This window comes from Raphanus sativus, chromosome 4 (genome assembly GCF_000801105.2).
Source record: "Raphanus sativus cultivar WK10039 chromosome 4, ASM80110v3, whole genome shotgun sequence".
Classification (NCBI taxonomy): Eukaryota; Viridiplantae; Streptophyta; class Magnoliopsida; order Brassicales; family Brassicaceae; genus Raphanus; species Raphanus sativus.
In genome coordinates this window covers 6,247,923-6,266,553 of record NC_079514.1, presented here as the reverse complement: position 1 = coordinate 6,266,553, position 18,631 = coordinate 6,247,923, and the positions used below count along the sequence as shown (strand labels likewise).

At 34.0% G+C, this 18,631-nt stretch overlaps 5 protein-coding genes and 1 pseudogene across 5 annotated transcripts; all 6 read left to right on the top strand.

The window, feature by feature from the left end:
* Window positions 1-1,502: 1,502 nt before the first annotated feature.
* Window positions 1,503-2,685, top strand: LOC108852735 (transcription factor bHLH162-like). The gene is made up of 3 exons (XM_018626226.2): window positions 1,503-1,686; window positions 1,793-2,131; window positions 2,484-2,685. Exons 1-3 carry the CDS (start codon window positions 1,555-1,557, stop codon window positions 2,556-2,558), a joined length of 546 nt encoding a protein of 181 aa, XP_018481728.1. The 5' UTR covers window positions 1,503-1,554; the 3' UTR covers window positions 2,559-2,685.
* Window positions 2,686-4,020: 1,335 nt separating this feature from the next.
* LOC108853445 (alpha carbonic anhydrase 4-like) lies at window positions 4,021-5,443 on the top strand. The gene is made up of 7 exons (XM_018626857.2): window positions 4,021-4,114; window positions 4,228-4,442; window positions 4,538-4,644; window positions 4,751-4,853; window positions 4,929-5,087; window positions 5,179-5,232; window positions 5,320-5,443. Exons 1-7 carry the CDS (start codon window positions 4,021-4,023, stop codon window positions 5,392-5,394), a joined length of 807 nt encoding a protein of 268 aa, XP_018482359.1. The 3' UTR covers window positions 5,395-5,443.
* A 1,151-nt stretch (window positions 5,444-6,594) lies between these two features.
* LOC108853506 (dof zinc finger protein DOF4.4-like) lies at window positions 6,595-7,226 on the top strand (annotated as a pseudogene).
* Window positions 7,227-10,625: 3,399 nt separating this feature from the next.
* Window positions 10,626-11,773, top strand: LOC108851870 (uncharacterized). Its single transcript, XM_018625344.2, has 3 exons — window positions 10,626-10,732; window positions 11,194-11,356; window positions 11,513-11,773. The coding sequence occupies exons 2-3, from the start codon at window positions 11,198-11,200 to the stop codon at window positions 11,558-11,560; spliced, it is 207 nt and encodes a 68-aa protein (XP_018480846.1). The 5' UTR covers window positions 10,626-10,732; window positions 11,194-11,197; the 3' UTR covers window positions 11,561-11,773.
* A 742-nt stretch (window positions 11,774-12,515) lies between these two features.
* On the top strand, window positions 12,516-14,125 carry LOC108851889 (protein BUD31 homolog 1). The gene is made up of 4 exons (XM_018625362.2): window positions 12,516-12,647; window positions 12,865-12,964; window positions 13,049-13,236; window positions 13,714-14,125. Exons 1-4 carry the CDS (start codon window positions 12,519-12,521, stop codon window positions 13,867-13,869), a joined length of 573 nt encoding a protein of 190 aa, XP_018480864.1. The 5' UTR covers window positions 12,516-12,518; the 3' UTR covers window positions 13,870-14,125.
* A 621-nt stretch (window positions 14,126-14,746) lies between these two features.
* Window positions 14,747-18,628, top strand: LOC108849654 (cationic amino acid transporter 1). Its single transcript, XM_018623243.2, has 3 exons — window positions 14,747-15,313; window positions 16,700-17,362; window positions 17,782-18,628. Exons 1-3 carry the CDS (start codon window positions 14,905-14,907, stop codon window positions 18,501-18,503), a joined length of 1,794 nt encoding a protein of 597 aa, XP_018478745.1. The 5' UTR covers window positions 14,747-14,904; the 3' UTR covers window positions 18,504-18,628.
* The last annotated feature ends 3 nt before the right edge of the window (window positions 18,629-18,631 follow it).

Sequence of the window (18,631 nt, the reverse complement as noted above, 5' to 3'; positions counted from 1 at the left end):
ATTATTACTGCATCCTTACTAAACTCATGTAATAAAGTGAGTTAAACACTGGTGGTTTTGCAGCTTATTTTATATAAGTGTGAAAACTTGAAACATGGATCGTTCTTTGAAGTTACAGACGAATATGCTGTTACTTTTAAAACATTTCTCACTTGTTTCTTTTTGAACTTTAACATTTTCACATGCTGAAGAAGTGATTCGACCACTTTCTAAGCCCTACCATTCACGTAATAGGTATCCTAAGATCAGATGTTTTTGTAATTGGCTCATATATATACCATTAGCTTATTTTATGGATGCATAGTAATAGAGTGTGAAGTAACAGTAAAAATCAATTGTTGATGTCGATTGCATTACATAGTGGACTAATAACATTTGACAAGTATTTTGGATTTTAATGGGAATTTACTAATGGAGGACAAGAAACCTTTTATTAAGCATATTGGAATTTTTTTTTGTTGAAACCAACATATCTGGAGATGTTCAAAAGAAAAAAAAAGAAAAGTTTAACGATCTTTAAGTTGATTATTCTATGTTTTCAATATACTTTTATAATTGCATAAATTCGAATATTTTTAATTTTCATAGGTTTATCAATGAAACTACTCTACAACTAGAATCTTTCTGTCCTCGTTATTATCATTCTAAAATTGTAATACAAAAATATAATATAAGTATCCGACAGAAATTAGCAGTCTAGTATGTACATAATAAAGAGAGACACACTTGATGAAGGTTCATTTACAAATTGGTGATGGGAACAAAACAAATTATGAGCATGTCGATAATGTTTGAGTGGTTCAACAAAGTCCACGCATTGTCTTAGCGAAAAAGTTGACCATACTATCCCCACCAATTCCCATTTCACAAACCTTTTCTTTCATCTTTTTTCCTTTTACATATATAGATCCCAATTTCAAGTGTTTTTCCAATGATGATGGTATTCAGATAAAAGAGAGTTAGTTATAGCATGAGGAAATTAATTATGCATGGGTTTAGGTCCCAACTTTATGATTTCAAAACCAAAAAAAATGTAATATCAGTGGAAATAATTGTAGCAAGTATATGTAAGTACGATTAACTCAACTTATACCGTAGGAGCCTAGAAACTGCTATGGAACAGAAGTTCATGGTAAGCCATGTGTTGATATTTTCAGTATACCATGTTAATAGTCTATGAAAGTTTAGGTCAAAACCAGCTATACAACCAATTGATTGACTCATACTCTTAATTATAAACTAATGCTGGTCTCTTCTTAAGTCGAACTATATGAATACATCACAATATAAAATGGAACAAGTCAAGAATTATATATATCTAAAGAGCTTACCTTTTTTTTACTTTGTCTTTGCTTTCGTTATCTTCTATATCTGTATACGACCTTTTTCGCCTTTTGGTATATATACTATTTCTTCCTTTACAAACCCTTTAACACTAATTGTTTATTAGCACAAGTTAACTATCATCCGACTATAACTTCTTTCTTTATATAAGTGTGGTTAATATTGAGTTTCATTGTATATGTGAAACACTTCAAGACCAAGAAAAACAAAATGGATCAGAGCCTTTCAAACACAAGTCAATCAAGATCTGTAGATCGGAAAACGATTGAGAAAAATAGAAGGATTCAGATGAAAGCTCTTTATTCAGAACTCAACTCTCTTCTTCCTGATCAAACTTCTAGGGTTTTCCTCTTCTTATTTATCCTCTGATATGCATTTATAATATGTTGATTTCATGTCTAAATCTATTAACTCATGTATAAAAACCTTTCTTGTTTTACTTGGTTAGGCGCCTTTAACACTTCCTGATCAGCTTGATGAAGCTGCAAACTACATCAAGAAGCTGCAAGTGAACGTGGAGAAAATGAGAGAAAGGAAGAGAAAACTTGCTGCGACTGGATCTTCATCCATGTCTTCGAGTGTTGATGTCTCTGTGGCTAGAAGGTCGCCGAAAATCGAGATTCAAGAAACCGGTCCGATTCTTCAGATCTTTCTTGTGACAAGCTTGGAACACAAGTTTATGTTTCATGAGATCATTCGTGCTGTCAGTGAGGAATCAGGAGCTGAGATCACTCATGCTGGATCCTCAACCGTTGATGATACCGTCTTCCACACTCTTCATTGCAAGGTATGCTAGTAAATTCTAGAAAATATCTAAGTTTTTGATCTGGTGATATAGGAAAAATCAAAATTTTCTACTACCACTACTATGTGAAAATTAGGTCTAATCCAAGCTGTATTCACGCAATGGGATACGATTAGAGTTCAGTCACTGAACAATATATACAACTTGGCGAAAACACACTATTAAACCGATTCATGCACTCAAAATGCAAAGAAACTCCCATCCACTTGGAAGTTATTTTATTAGTTATACACCTAAAAAAATTATTTTATTAGTTGATTACTACATCTATAGATGTCCTTGCTTTTTTTTTGTTGCTGGTTTTAATTTATTTTTATAAATTTTACGTATATAGGTGGAAGATTGTGATTATGGAGCTAGTAGTAGAATTTCTGAGAGTCTGAAGAAACTTGTGAACCATTTCAATTAATATTCTCTTTTAATAATTAATGTGTACCCTTTTCCCCTCTTCTTGCAGCTTTCTTTTTTTGTGTGTTTCCGTTCTATATTATTGTTCCTTTTGTTGATTTTTATCATGTAATGTGAAAGTGATCTTTCATCGTGAGCATAATATATATCTTTTTATCTCTATTCAAAACTTTAGGGGTTTATGGAAATTTTGAAAGTGATGGTTTTCACTTAATTAACTATGTTATCATTAAGTACACTTAGAGCCTAAATAGTTTTGTTGATTCGAAACGATCTATTAAATTCTGAACAAAATGAAAACAACAGGATATCATTTTGATTTTTATAAATGCTTTACAGAAACCTGGAGCTTGATACGGATGTTTTCCGCAATCTCTTAAGATCCAGCTTTACACATCAAGTTAGACAATCCCAAAATATCTTGACTTATAGATCATCGAAAAAGAAGATTACACACATCGTCTCTATATATTGCTGACGTATTGTAGGTCAATGCCAATACCTCTAGACCTCAAAATATCTGAAAACTGCTTAGTGCTTTCGAAATTCAAATTTTAAGTAACTTCCCAAATCTCTATATTTTGACCCCCCAAAAAAAGTAACGTCCCAAATTCTGAAGGCCTTTTGTACTTGTTCTACATATATAATTAGCCCTGGAGAAAATGCTATATACCTACCTTTATCCACAAAGATAATCATTTGAGTAAAAACATGTGTTTCACAAAGATAAAATTTTGTGTGATTCTATAATTTTTATTATTATTTTATAATAGTATTTTTTAAGAATTAATTGAGTTTATTAAATTAATATTAGTTTGAACTTTATAGGAAATTTGTAATCATAGAAAACTGATGCATATATAATATAAATTTAATATGTTTTAAAATGTGGAAACAAATGAAAAGAAATCTTTTTAATTGTAGGTACGGAATATTTGATATATGGATCTCTCTTGTACTTTGCGAATGTCTGAATCGTTCAGCACATCTTCTTCATTTTGTCGGAATCACCATTTATGCTTAGGTGTCTTGTTTCAACGACTTAATATAGTAATATGTCTGTAAATTTATATATCTAGTTTGGCAGTTAATTCTGTTGGTTCCGCGTTGGAGCAATTAGCATGTTCTCTTATGCACAGGCTTAACTCTATTAATCCAGGTAACTTTCCTTCTGTCAAAAAATGTTACAGATAGATTTAATGTCGAAACCGAAATTAGAAAATTCTAACCAAATGGATCCAATGAAACTGTTCCACTAAGCATTCAGTTTTTTTCATATTTGCTTTTAACAAATCACACCAAATTATTAACTATTATGGGCAGCAACTTCAACAAAAAATATAAACAAAATTTGCAAAGCATCCGTTTAAATAGCTCATCTCTAAAAGCATCTCAAGGACATAATAAGCAGTAAGCAAAAGCAAAATCTCAAAAGAAAAAAAGGAACACTTCAAAAAACACAAATGGATCCGAACACAAAAACACTTATTATTTTCGCGTTGTTTTTTCTCTATTTATATTTCCCCAATATTTCTGTCGCTAATGATGCTGAAGCCGGTATGTTATCTTTTGTGAAATCAAGTTTTTCTTATATTGCCCAAGTTGCAAAAACAAAGAGAAGTTTTTCTTATATCATAACTTTATACATATGATTTTAATTATGAAAACAGACGATGAAACACCATTTACGTACGAGCAAAATCCAGAGAAGGGACCAGAGGGATGGAGCAAAATAAATCCTCATTGGAAAGTTTGTAACAATGGAAAATTACAATCTCCGATCGATCTCACCAACACAAGAGTCAGTCTTATTCATGATGAAGCATGGAGAAGACAATACAAACCAGCCCCGGCTGTTATTATGAACAGAGGACATGACGTTATGGTAAGATCATTTTGATTGACTATATCTTCATTACAGTAACCATATGCGTGCATGGTAATGTGATTCTAATAATACCAATGAAAACGAAACAAAAGGTATCGTGGAAAGGAGATGCTGGGAAAATAACGATACGTCAAACCGAGTTTAAGTTAGTGCAATGCCATTGGCATTCACCGTCAGAGCATACTGTTAACGGAACTCGGTTCGTGTTTTCTTGTCTTCTTGATCACAATGAGCTCAGAGGACCATATTTTCCAAGAAAGTTGAACCATATGATTGTAATTTTTCTTTTTGTATATGTATTACAGTTACGACCTGGAGCTTCACATGGTTCACACGAGTGCTCGAGGCAGAATCGCAGTGATTGGAGTTCTTTATAAATTGGGCGAACCTAATGAATTCCTCACAAGGGTATATAACAATATCAATTTTTATTTATACGAATTTATAACATTTTCTAAGAGTTAAAAAAAAAAATTAATGCAGCTACTCGATGGAATAAAAAAAGTGGGAAAAGAAGAGACGGATCTAGGGATCGTGGATCCAAGAACCATTAGATTTCAAACCAAGAAATTCTATAGATACATTGGCTCTCTTACTGTTCCTCCATGCACTGAAGGTGTTATTTGGACTGTCGTCAAAAGGGTATAATATTTTTTATTATAATATAATGAGGTTTTCTATTTATTAGATATGAAAATTTTGGTAATTTTAGAAAGGGAAATTGTATATGCAGGTGAACACAATATCAGTGGAGCAGATTGCAGCTTTAAGGAATGCCGTTGACGATGTAAGTACTCGAAATTGCAAATGTGATTTCATTAGTTGATATTGATTTAGTGATAATCGATTACTAATCATTTAAATAATTCATCAGGGATATGAGACAAATTCAAGACCGGTTCAAAACACAAATGGAAGACCGGTCTGGTTCTACGATCCAAATGTTTGAATTCTTGTACTGAGAATTTTGTAATTTCATGATTATTCGAGTTTGAATAAAAGATAACAATGAATTGGGTCGCGAAGCATTTATTTTATTTCTCAAAAGTTTTATTGGAGCTCGAATTTTATAAAAATGTAACTTTGTCAAGCATGAAAAATACACAATACGGAAACTTATGCAGATTTTAATCATTCACTCATATATTACCAAGTGTTTGAGAGTCAATCTCGTCCCCAAGAGTCTATTAAGAAGAAATCACTCATATACTTTCTCCATTTCAAAATGATCCATATTTTTAAAAAAAGTTTCAAAAAATATTTAACATTTTATGTTTTAATAACACAATTAAAAAACTAACCATTATGTTTATAATATAATTTGGTAATTATGATCTTTAAAAATAGTAAGGTATTTACATATAAAACATATCGCAATATACCTTATACTGGTGTATCAATTATAGAACTATTGTGTTACATAAATATATAAAATTATTCCTCGAGTACTTCCTGGCCATGAAAACGCAGGACCCGATTGGGCTGAGCTCCATTCTTTAGCATCTAGGATGCTCTTAAGGACTATTTCTTGTACTGTGAAAGCTCTGTTTTCAAATACTAGGTTACCCCATTAAAATCTCTAATTAAGCTATTTATCCACATGCTTGTCAATTTCAGAGAATAGGTAACTGATTTATAAAAAAAAATCATGTTATGGCTTTTTCTTGTTTTTTATTTTATTTTGGGTGTTGTTGTCCAAACCATCTAGATCCTCACTCAGCATAAATGTTAAACTAAAATAATAAATCATCATATATATACTATTTACACATACTTGATACCTCACTGCTTATAGTTCTGCCTTAAATCGTCACTATACTACTCTCAATGTCTCCAGATTTTGTTAATTTAATACAACTGATTCATTTAACCACATCTTCTGGATTCTGCATTAAGCATATGCAGACAAGAGTTTAGAGTAAGGAAGCCTTGGCTAAGTTAGCCTAAGGTTTATGGTGTGTAGCTAGATCTTCAGATTTTATTAATGCATAACTTTTGACACATTGTTCTCATAATCTCACCCTTCTAAAGCTCGAAACGTATCTCTTCTTCAATTTTCACGCCCTAATAGCCTATATAAGTAGACATCCCCACAACATCAAATATCATAGCAACAACAACAACAAATCCCAGTAAATATCTCGACAAAATGGATAACTTGAATATTTTTGTAAGGGGAGACAATGAAGTGAATGAAGAGAAGCCTCCAGCTCGAGTGTGTCCACGCTGTGACTCTGACAATACCAAGTTCTGTTGCTACAACAACTACAGCTTGTCTCAGCCGCGCTACTCATGCAAGAATTGTCGTCGATACTGGACTCATGGTGGGACTTTAAGAAACATACCGATTGGTGGAAGTGGCCGTAAAACCAAACGTCCAAAGATAGATCAACCATCTGCTGAGATCCAACAGGTTAATCATAACCAACCTTTCTCACATGGTCAAGATACTAACGAGTTTGTTGGATCTTTTGGTGGTTCTTCTACTTCTTCTGATGTCGTTAATGGAAACCACTTCGATAATTTGCATGAGATTCATGGTGATATGCTAAACAAAGCCCCTGATCCAGTTCGAAGTTTTCCACCAATGGAGGCCTTAAATATCTCTGATGTATCATTCAGAAAGACTATTACGACGTTGGATCCAATGATTTGATTGGTAATAATCCTTTGATAAACCGCGCAAATGATGATGATTCAAACATTTGGAACGAGAGCTACAACAACACTATGTACATGAATCATAATGCCAGCACGAGTGGAAGGAGGGGATATCTTTAAGCACTCATCACATGAACGGAATCTGAATCAAGTGTGTGTGTTTACCCGTTGAATCATAACCGCTTGTCCCGTTGTCTCTTTTTCTTAAAGCTAACAATATTTCAGTTTTTATTTTATGCATTTTTTTTCTTCCTTTTTTCCTATAATGTTTTATGTTGGGTTTATTTTCGTAGTGTCGAAAGTTTGCATCTTTGTTTCCCAAATGAGTCAGACATATAATGTTTGTCTGATATTTCTTCAATAATTAATAATACATCCATTTCATTTTAATTGTCATTCTAATTTATTTACACATATTAAAAACATATGATTTTATATATTTTCAAAATAAAAACACAGTCTATACACATAATCATATTTCAACTAATAGAAAAAATAAAGTAAAAAATCTTACTAATAAATTTTGCATTGATATTTTAAAACGATACTTATTATAAAATTAATTTTTTTACAACTACAATTAAATAGAAACGTAGGAAGTATAAATTACTCCCTCTGTTTCAGAAAGATTCAAATTCTAGAAAAAGAAATTGTTTAAAAAATATATATTTTGACTTTTTCAATTTATTATTTAATGAAAAATTGCTAATTTCAAAAAATTAATTGTGTTTATTGGATTTTTATTGGTTAAAAGTTATGAAAAATTGTTACTCACAAAAATCAATGTATTTTTAATGTGTTTACTTAATATATGTGAAAATTTAGAATATTTATTTTTTGAAACGAAGGGAGTAATTTTTATCTTTTCTGAACTGAAGTTCATTAAAGACCAACTTTACGCGCCAGAATTTAAATAAAAGTTTAGAGACTACAACAAATATTAGTGCGATATTTTGTGGACATATAAAAAGTTTAATGTTTCACGCATAAATACATAGGGTCGTAAGTGAGATGTTGACCCACTTTGCAAACTTATACTATTTCAGAATTTTTAGCTAACATACAGATTTAGAGTGTAAGTAAAATACGACCCTATTTCAGAATTTTTTAGCTAGCATACAGAATTTTTATCTTCATTTTCCCTCTGTTATAGTCTTCTTTAGGTGTGTATCTAAAAAAGTGCCAAAATAATTAATTTAATGTATTTTAACATTTTAGTTGGTTCTTGATTTTTGTATATATATATATATATATTTTAAGTAATTATAAGTCTATGGTCTTTGTCTGCATATACATGGTTAAATTTTTAAAATATCATAATGCTATTGTTGGCAAGAAAATAAATGTTCTCTCAGATTTCCTAGAGCCAAACAGCCACTTTATATAATAAAAAAAATCTAATGATATTAAAGAAAAATCTAACACTATAAACAAGGACATACAAGAAGTCCAGGTTTTGTGTCGACACGTGGATACGACCGGTTACAGACTACCACGAGATTCAGACGCGGAAAAAGCTATCTTCTGTCAATTATCGATTCCGACAGAGATAGAGATGACGTCTTCCGCAGTAAATTTGACACGTGCACGTTTTCTCTTCTTTTTTATAACATTTTCTCTCTTTCTTTTTTTCTTTAACTTGATATTTTCTCCTTTTTCTTCTCAGCATAATTGTTTTTTCTAATATTTTTTTTTGTAAAAAGGCATTGTTTTTTCTAATATTGTGTTCAAAAGTTCGCAAAATTCATCGTCAATTCACACTCTAATTTCGATTTTCTTACTGGTTATTATTTTGTTGCGTGTAATTCGTGAGTAAGCAGTTACGCATAAGTTTACGATCCTAATGGACGTTTAGTTCAACAAGAGATTTATTGAGAAATCCAGAGGTTTTAATTAAAAGTCTCTTCACATTTTTGAAAATTGCTGGCAACAGAACTAATTAAGACGTACAATACACGTGTCCATGCATTCAATTACAAAAGCTAATGACGGTACAAAACGTTAAAAACAAGTGCCCTTAGACGTGGGTAATTACACAAAATCATCTACATATATGTATGAGCTTCATATCTCAAGCATTCCATAATTAAACCAAGAGATCTCGATCCCTTACATTTCCTTGCATACGATTTTTGCTATTTATTTGATCACCAAAAGAAATGGCTACTTCACGTCTAGCAAGGTTTGTATCGGAGGTTGCTCCGCCTCAGTTTGTGACGGTTATGAGGAGGCATAGAGCAGCGAAGCAGAAGCTAGACACGATCAAAGAAGAAGAGCATAAAGAAGACTGTTTCAACGGTGGGATGATGATGAGGTCGTCTAATAAGATGACATCATGTCATCATCATGCTTCCTCTACTTCGGTTTCTAATCCTGGATCTACCTCTAAGAGTTTTTCTCGTTGAGACTCGAAGCTATTTTTCCGTCTTCGAAAATTAAGATCTTCTTATATGCAAGGAAAAGTCTTATTTTGAATTGATCGGGTCCGTATTTTTGTGTGCACCCGTTTCTATATGTAGTTTGCTTAAGATTCGGACCTTTTTATTATTATCTAAAAGGTCCGATATATTTAAATGTTGTATGATTGTATTGTATCTCTTGATGATCAGTTGGATTATTGAGGTTTTCCTTCATGTTGTAGTTTTAGAACCCTGCTTCAATAAGGGTGTTGTTTTGTATACGTTTATACATATATAAATTTCTAGATTGTTGTTGGAAACAATAGAGAGTGATGCAAATTTACTCGTTAGTAATTGCTATCAGCTCGGTCGAATTGTTCGATATGACATCACACGTATTGGTATTTTTCTATTTGTAAGCAAGAGTTGAATAGTAGTATAGTAGTATCACGCGTGGAGGATTATGTAAGCTATATACGTTTAAGTCCCAGTAGATTGTCCCAATAGCCAGTATATAAGTTTAAGACCTCGAATGATTCGACCGAGCTGTTAGCAATTAGTAACGAACATAATGTACGCTATAACATTACTTCCTATATAAAAAAAAAAAAAAAAAAAAAAAAAAAAAAAAAAAAAACATTACTTCCTATACAGAAACTTTGATTGATGTTTTATCAATAGCAAGTTTCTTCAGTATTGTTCCACCCCTTTTTGCCATATGGACGAGTCTTGATTTATTTTAGTACTTCTAGCTGAACTAGTAGCTATTTTCCAAAAAGCAGCCGTTGCACATACTCTATAAACCCTGAATCCAATCATTTGAAAAGAAAATGAAAATAGAAGCCTAAAACGTTGTCATGGAAGAGACTGGTTCACCTTACCTTATAGACCTCTCATTTCAACAAAATGGCCCAAAAGTTCAGGATTCAGGACCAAACTGAAAGATGCAACATAAACGCATCATCTGATCCACTCTCTAAACACCAGGGAAGGTCCATTTTGTTGTTTGAGGGAGGGAAATATGGTCCGGTTTAGTTTGTAATCATGAAAACTGAATCTCGGGTCAATTTGGGCCTTTGAAATATAGCCGGCCCAAATCATAAGACTCACTAAACCCAACCCTAAAACGACCATTCAACGCATTTTTGTTGTTCTCTTCTTCATTCTCCATCTGCGCATCTCCCACTCTCTCTAACTCCCTTTATCTTCTCGATTAATTTCACTCAGGTAAGCTTCTCCGAATTTCTGTTAGATCAATCGTGATTTCGCATCCGTGTGGTTAAATCGTAAATTCATTTTCTAAAGCTTGGATCGATCTCAAATTTGCAGAGGATGATAAACCTAATTGTTCCCTTCCTATTACTGAAGTTTGACCTAGATCAATCTGGATTTACTCTGAAATGACTTTGTGGCGATTAATTGATGTATTAACCCTGTTTCGATTGCTAGCTCATACTCAGATCCATCCCTGATGAAGGGCATAGATCATTTTCGATTATAATTATGTCACATTACATAAAAATTTAGTCTTTTGATGAAAAGTCTAAAGCTTTAGTTTTTGATTTGAGTTCTATATTTTATCAAATGGTTTGTTTTTTAATCAGAATGTTCTTTCTAGATTAATGCGTTGTTGTCTTTATATATTGGTGATGCCTTGAGTTGTAATGGTGGGATATGGTGATTTGCAGAAAAATGTTGACTGAAACTCCGTTTAGGCCACGAGAGAAGCTTCTTGAGAAGCAGAGGCTGTTCCAGAGCATCCAAAGGCACACTTACCTCAAAGGACCAATGGACAAGGTCACCTCCGTTGCCATTCCTCTTGCCTTGGCTGCATCTGCTCTCTACATGATTGTAAGTTTTGTATTTCGTACTTGCTTATATTACTATGTTTTCTTCAATTCTATTCTTCCTCTATTGTTTTTAATCTTGTTTGTTTCCCGCACGAGGGCCCTAGTTAATATTTTCATCATCTAACTATGGAAAAAAATTGTGGGTGGGTGGATACAGGGAACAGGAATCTACAACATGTCGAATGGAATCGGGAAGAAGGAATAAGCAAAAACAACAGCTTCTTCTTCTTTCTTCTTTCCTTTTTTTTACGCTTTGGGAGGTTTTTTTTTTCTCTGTGTATCCAGTGGCTAGCATGATAGGTTGCAGACTAAAGGTTGCACTGGTCTTTTTCTTGCATTTTGCCAAATAATTGCAGCAGACAATGTCGAAAGATAAAAAGATGTTTGGTGGAATAAAGTTCCATGAGTTTGGAAAGTTCTTCATTTGCTTATGACATAGTTGAATTATTCTCTTCCTTGCTCTAGCATGATTATTGCAAGTTCCTTAAGGTTTGATCCTTAATATACATATATGTATATGTATATATTATATATGCATATATAATTATTTGTTAAGGACTTTACGGAAATCGAAACCGAAAGTTCCTTAATTAAGGACCAAACGGTTTCGATTTCCGTAAAGTCCTTAGCAAACAATTATATACGCATATATAACATATACATATACATATATGTGTATTAAGAATCAAACCTTAAGGAACTTGCAATAATCATGCTCTAAACTTTCTATTATCTCTCTGCTCTTCACAGTAGTTGAGCTGTAGTGATGACGTGGGTTGTGTCCTTGTAAATTCTTTTTCCTAAGAAACAAAAGGAAAAATACATAAATTCAAAGGAAGATTATCTCAAAGTCATATAACTTGAAAGTTCTATTTCAAAAAAACGGATTCAAAAACACAGACCAATGAGACAATAAAGACTTTCTTTGAAATCTTCATAGCACTTTTAGGACTTTTTAATTGATTTTGAAAAATAGAAAATTGGAAAAATAAGCCAACTTACAAACCGAAGTAAAAATTTTAATTGTAATTTATTTATTTCTTTGCTTAAATTTGTAAGTTCATGTTTGCCAATTTTCCCTTTCAAATAAACTTTTCTGAAAATGCCATATATATATCTATATATCCAATTAATATATAAAGATGTCAGTAAGACCGGCCCAGATGATATATCAGAAAACACACATTAAACCCAACCCAAACCTAAAAAGAGGCTTCAACGACGACGCTGGTTCTTATCTCTCCTCCTCCTCCTCAAACTCCCTCGTTCTCCGTCAGTTAGTTTCTCCAAAGGTAAGCCTTTTCATCTTATACTAATCTTTCTTCGCACCCTTGTAGTCGTGTCGTTCCGTTTCTTCGACGTTGGTTGTTCTGAATTTAATCTATAGATCGACTCGTTTCGTTGAGTGAATGATTAGCTCGACTGAGAGATTCACTTAAATAATACTTTTAAATTCGTTTTGGATGCCCAGTTACTTATGTCTAACGTTTTTGAGTTAACAAACTGTAGAAAAAGATGCCAAAGGTGAAGACAAACAGAATAAAGTACCCAGAGGGTTGGGAGTTGATAGAGCCTACTCTTCGTGAGTTCGAAGCCAAGATGAGAGAAGGTTTTCTTGTTTCATATGCTTAATAAGTTTGCTTTTTTTTTTTTTTTTACCTGCTCTTAAAACTATTTATATTTTGTGTTGCAGCTGAGGTGGATACACATGATGGCAAGAGAAAGTGTGAAGCTTTGTGGCCAATCTTTAAACTTTCTCATCAGAGGAGTCGCTATGTTTATGACCTCTATTACCGTAGGGAGGAGATCTCTAAAGAGCTTTATGAGTTCTGCTTGGATCAGAACTATGCTGATCGTAACCTCATTGCCAAGTGGAAAAAGGTAGCTGCCTTCTTTACTTGAAACTTTTTTTTGTCTGTGCACCTTTTCGTTGCTAGTAGTTGTTTGAGGCCAAACAGAATCGGTTTGGAGATTTTTGTGTAGCAATTTTGGCATGAGAGATTGAATTTAGGATATGTATAATGTTGTTGAGTTAGTTTAGAGGGCCTAGTATTGCCCTAGTCCACAATGAATCTTGAAACTGTTGTTTGTTGTTTTGTTTAGTTTAGTATGGAGGGAACTAATATTGACACCCACAATCTTTTTGAATGATGGAAGCTCTTGATTCTTTTAATCAATCTAAGTCTTTGCTTTCAGTTCAGATGCATATTTATGTTTGTAGCCTTGTAGGTTTCTATCATCCGGACATTGATCTACATTTTACTTTTGCTTACTTTCAGTGAACATTGATTTTGTCTACGTATATACGTGTTTCTTTGTTTGTTACTAAACTCTGTTTTTTTTTTTTTTAATTTGCAGTCAGGATATGAACGTTTATGCTGCTTGCGATGCATTCAGCCAAGAGACCACAACTATGGGACAACATGTGTATGTCGTGTTCCAAAACACTTGCGTGAAGAGAAGGTGGTTGAATGCGTTCATTGCGGTTGTCAAGGATGCGCTAGCGGCGATTAACTAATCTATCTCTCTTTTTCCTTTGACAAACCCTCACTGTTGTTAACTATGCACCCTAAAACCCTGTCTAAATTTTATTTGCAACACCTCTATCAACTCTTTTGCTGTTGAAATCAAAAAGATGTTCCCGGTTTGGTCTACAAATGATTTAAGAGAATGGTTTGGGTTTAGTATTTGACCAAATCAATCAACATGAGTGTGTTATATGCTGGCTGAAATTATCAATCGAGTTTAAAAAAAAAAGAGTTAATTAGTACTCATGAGTGATGAATTATTGTTGACTGTGACAAATCTGGATCCTTGGAAAGTGGACTGACTTCAAATTCTATTGGTCCCTACAGTTGACCTCAATTAATACTGTCCATATATTTGACAACTGATACGGCTTGCGAGAGTCGTGGTCATAATCACATCTTATCGTCTGCATACGTATACTTTCACGTATTTTTTTTCTTGCCACCACCGTATGTTGCGTATGATGTATACTCTGAAATAAAGAAAATTTCTATCGTACTAACACATGATCTCTTATTATTGCTTATATCATCACGCAATAGTATACTATATTAGTTATGGCTGATAACTTGTTATACATGATTTCTTTTCTTTTTGTATTCTTTGATATATTTTTCCTTTTCCCCACTATTGTTTGTTTTGTTTTCAGTTTTTAAAGGTCAGAGAATACAGCTACTGACCAACAAGTGACCAGCTAACAAAACTACTCATCGTAGGTTTCCATATTTAATTTTCGTTTCGTTTTTCCAGCTATTTTTCATAATTAATTAAAAATATCACAAGAACTAATTACTGAAGAATTTTCAAAATGATAATAATGGCCCTATACGTAAGCCAGACTTTAAGGTCCAATGATTCTTAAGATTCCGTTTCCATTTCAGTTTCATCCTCCCTCTCTCTTTCCGTACTTTCTCACTTTCTTGTCTGCATTCACTCCAAACTTTTCTTTATATATGAAAACTGATCTCTGAATCTTTAATGAGAATCTAAATCTAAATCAAATATATTTTTTCCAAGGAAATGGGGTCGGAAAATGGTGACGACGGGCTACGTCGGCGAGGCTGTTCATGCACGAAAGATGATTTTCTCCCGGAGGAATCTTTCAAAAGCATGGGGAACTACTTTAAAGCCCTTAAAGAAACACCGAGCCGGTTCATAGACCGTGTAATGACTCGGTCTGTCGACTCGGCGGAGATTCATGACATGAAGGCACGTAGTGGTAACGAGATGAAGAAAACGTTGACGTGGTGGGATCTTATGTGGTTTGGTGTCGGTGCAGTCATCGGCTCAGGAATATTCGTTCTCACCGGACAAGAAGCAAGGGATAAGTCCGGTCCAGCCGTCGTGTTGTCCTTCGTTGTCTCCGGTGTCTCCGCCATGCTCTCCGTGTTTTGTTACACCGAGTTCGCCGTCGAGATTCCTGTCGCAGGTAATAAAGTTTTCTTTCTTTTTATTTAACTATAAAACTTACAAACATATTCTCAAACTAGGTTTAATGCGGCTTTCGTAGAGTAGAAGATCTGTGGTTTTGAAAATTACGTGAAATTTCTTTCTTTTGAACTTCAGATTTATGTGACTTTTTTCTTGCAAAATCAGATAATAGCCTATAAATATTGTTAACTAAAGATTTTCATCTTTAAACCAAAATTAACGCATAATCTTATTCAGGAAACCTCAATTCTTGGAAATTAATATCTTCTACATGAAGTGTCAAAATCAGAGAATAACTATTGGGATTGCAGTCGTAAAAAAAAACTATCGGGATTGCTTATTTTTTTAAGATCGAGTAAATTTATTAATTGATCGTTAGGCCTAAAGCTTTAATTTCCGGCATAAAAAAGGTATATATTCAGTTACGGCGAGATATGTTCTCCGGGGTCAAACTAGTTGACTTCTGAGAGTGAACCGTTCACACTTCACGCAATATCTGTTCACACCCAACTGCTAGCTAGTTAATTGTCTGAACGACATGTTGTTTGGCGTTTACAATTAAATGACATTGTTATTTTCGATTTTTAGAGTTCCTTGTTGTTTGGCATGTACAGATTGTTAGGCGGTTGACCAACAAAAAGATTGTTTTCTTTTGGTTAAAACATTCGAAAAGGAAAGCAACTAACGTACTGTCAATTTACCTTACGCAACCATATATAATAAGTCAAATTTGAACAACTCTATGACCCGAAAAAACGAATTACCTTAGCGACTTTTTGAAATAGATAAATTAGTTTGAAAAATATTTAGTTTGAAAAAATTGTTGATAAATCCCACTAGCTAGAGATAACAATTTGGTCCTAGAGAATACATTATAATATCTTTTGAATCAGAAAATTGTTATTTTGGTTCCATTTGATTTAAAACATAATTTCTGCAATTATGTTGGCGTTAACATTTTAAAAATACCAAAACAAAAAAAACGGAAGTGTAAAATACAAATTAATGCAAATATAAAGTTCTTTGTCCATTTCCAGATGGTGTATAAATTTTCCTAAAATTCTAAAAGATGTGGACTAAATAACATATATCATACTGTATTAGGATTAACGACATGTACTTGATACTTCCTATATTTGTTATTTTCCATCTACTAGGTTTTGAAAAACAAATATTTGACACTATCAAAATAAACAACAAATACATAATTTAAATACTTACAAGTACGGTTCTGATAACAAATATTACAACTTCAACCCAAAAAACAACCAAAAATTTTAGTTAATTATTTGGCCACAATTATTTCGTGAGTCGTGATCATGCAATTTGTTTTAAATGGGCATATCATGTTTATTTTGCATAAACTCTTACGAATTATGTGTAGGTGGTTCTTTCGCCTACTTGAGAGTGGAGCTCGGCGACTTCATGGCTTTCATCGCCGCCGGAAATATAATCCTCGAATACGTAGTCGGTGGAGCAGCCGTGGCTCGGTCATGGACCTCTTACTTCGCCACTCTCTTAAACCACAAACCTGACGACTTCCGCATAATAGCTCACAGTCTCGGCAAAGACTATAGCCACTTAGATCCAATCGCGGTCGGCGTTTGCGCTATCATTTGCATTTTAGCCGTTATTGGCACAAAAGGCTCATCAGTCTTCAACTACATCGCTTCTATGATCCACATGGTCGTCATCGCGTTCGTGATCGTCGCTGGATTAACTAGAGCTGACCTCAAAAACTACTCAGACTTCGCTCCCTTTGGAGTTAGAGGAGTGTTTAAATCCGCGTCGGTTCTTTTCTTTGCGTATATTGGATTCGATGCGGTTTCAACGATGGCTGAGGAGACAAAGAACCCTGGGAGAGATATTCCCATTGGTCTTGTCGGCTCGATGATTGTTACCACGGTTTGTTATTGTCTCATGGCGGTTACGTTGTGTCTCATGCAACCGTATGGGCAGATTGATCCTAACGCGCCGTTTTCTGTCGCGTTTTCCGCGGTTGGATGGGATTGGGCTAAGTACATTGTTGCCTTTGGTGCTCTTAAAGGTACGACAAGTTGACAACGGTTTTGACGTCATTTTATTACATTTTAATTAATGGTCTTTCAACACATGTTTTTTTTTGGGTAGAATCTTTGAACACATCTTACGTAGTAAAGCGTAATATAATATTCCCTATATTTCTAAAAATAAATATCTTTAAATAATAATTTGTTTTTGAAAAGTAAATATTTTACGTTTTCTATATAACTTTTAGTAGTTAATAATGGTGTTTAAAAAAAAAATTATATTTATTCAAATACTATTGGTTTAAAACTATAGGAAATCATTAAACATAGAAAATGATACATTCATAATTAGTTTTAATATATTTTCCTTAATATTTGCGAAACACAAAACATTCATCATTACAGAGAGAGTATTTGATTAGGTATGATAACAACTCAAAATCTTTAAAATGTGCAGGTATGACAACCGTTTTGTTAGTTGGAGCCATAGGTCAAGCTAGGTACATGACCCACATCGCCCGTGCACACATGATGCCACCATGGCTAGCTCATGTAAACGCAAAGACAGGAACACCGATCAACGCGACAGTTGTCATGCTTGCCGCGACGGCTCTCATCGCATTCTTCACAAAACTAGAAATCTTAGCCGACCTCTTGTCCGTCTCCACACTTTTCATCTTCATGTTCGTCGCGGTGGCTCTTCTCGTCAGGAGATATTACGTCACGGGAGAAACGTCTTCACGTGACCGGAACAAGTTCTTAATGTTCTTAGGTTTGATTCTCGCGTCCTCCATCGCGACCGCTGTGTATTGGGCTATGGAAAGAGACGGTTGGATTGTGTATGCCGTTACGGTAGCTGTTTGGTTCTTGTCTACCGTTGGGATGAAGTTCCTTGTGCCGCAAGCTAGGGCTCCGAAGCTTTGGGGTGTTCCTTTGGTTCCGTGGTTGCCTTCTGCTTCGATCGCTGTTAATATCTTTCTTCTTGGTTCGATCGATGAAAAATCGTTCGTTAGGTTTGGGATCTGGACTGGTGTTCTTCTTGTTTACTACTTCTTGTTTGGGCTGCACGCAACTTACGATACAGCTAAGGCAACTCTGAAGGAGAAGTCGACGTTGAAGAATGCTGAAGAAGGTAGTGTTGCTGCAGATAAATCTGGTCGCGCAGCTTTAGATCACTAGCTAGGTTGTTTAAATAATTGCTACAAAAGATTGTCTTATGCTTTCGATTTTACTAGTTGTTGGATTCTGCTGCTGTGTTTTGAAAGTTCAAGTAAATGCTTCAAAAACAAGAAAGGATTAAAGCTTTT

Bases quoted from the DNA above. Each gene is read 5' to 3' on its own strand.
- LOC108849654 (XM_018623243.2), top strand. From the start codon at position 14,905: ATGGGGTCGGAAAATGGTGACGACGGGCTACGTCGGCGAGGCTGTTCA. The intron at 15,314-16,699 runs GTAATAAAGTTT...AATTATGTGTAG, and splicing joins CGTCGAGATTCCTGTCGCAG to GTGGTTCTTTCGCCTACTTG. The intron at 17,363-17,781 runs GTACGACAAGTT...TAAAATGTGCAG, and splicing joins TGCCTTTGGTGCTCTTAAAG to GTATGACAACCGTTTTGTTA.
- LOC108851889 (XM_018625362.2), top strand. From the start codon at position 12,519: ATGATATATCAGAAAACACACATTAAACCCAACCCAAACCTAAAAAGA. The intron at 12,648-12,864 runs GTAAGCCTTTTC...AACAAACTGTAG, and splicing joins GTCAGTTAGTTTCTCCAAAG to AAAAAGATGCCAAAGGTGAA. The intron at 12,965-13,048 runs GTTTTCTTGTTT...TTTGTGTTGCAG, and splicing joins CGAAGCCAAGATGAGAGAAG to CTGAGGTGGATACACATGAT.
- LOC108851870 (XM_018625344.2), top strand. From the start codon at position 11,198: ATGTTGACTGAAACTCCGTTTAGGCCACGAGAGAAGCTTCTTGAGAAG. The intron at 11,357-11,512 runs GTAAGTTTTGTA...GGGTGGATACAG, and splicing joins CATCTGCTCTCTACATGATT to GGAACAGGAATCTACAACAT.
- LOC108853445 (XM_018626857.2), top strand. From the start codon at position 4,021: ATGGATCCGAACACAAAAACACTTATTATTTTCGCGTTGTTTTTTCTC. The intron at 4,443-4,537 runs GTAAGATCATTT...ACGAAACAAAAG, and splicing joins ACAGAGGACATGACGTTATG to GTATCGTGGAAAGGAGATGC. The intron at 5,088-5,178 runs GTATAATATTTT...TTGTATATGCAG, and splicing joins TTTGGACTGTCGTCAAAAGG to GTGAACACAATATCAGTGGA.
- LOC108852735 (XM_018626226.2), top strand. From the start codon at position 1,555: ATGGATCAGAGCCTTTCAAACACAAGTCAATCAAGATCTGTAGATCGG. The intron at 1,687-1,792 runs GTTTTCCTCTTC...TTACTTGGTTAG, and splicing joins TTCCTGATCAAACTTCTAGG to GCGCCTTTAACACTTCCTGA. The intron at 2,132-2,483 runs GTATGCTAGTAA...TTACGTATATAG, and splicing joins TCCACACTCTTCATTGCAAG to GTGGAAGATTGTGATTATGG.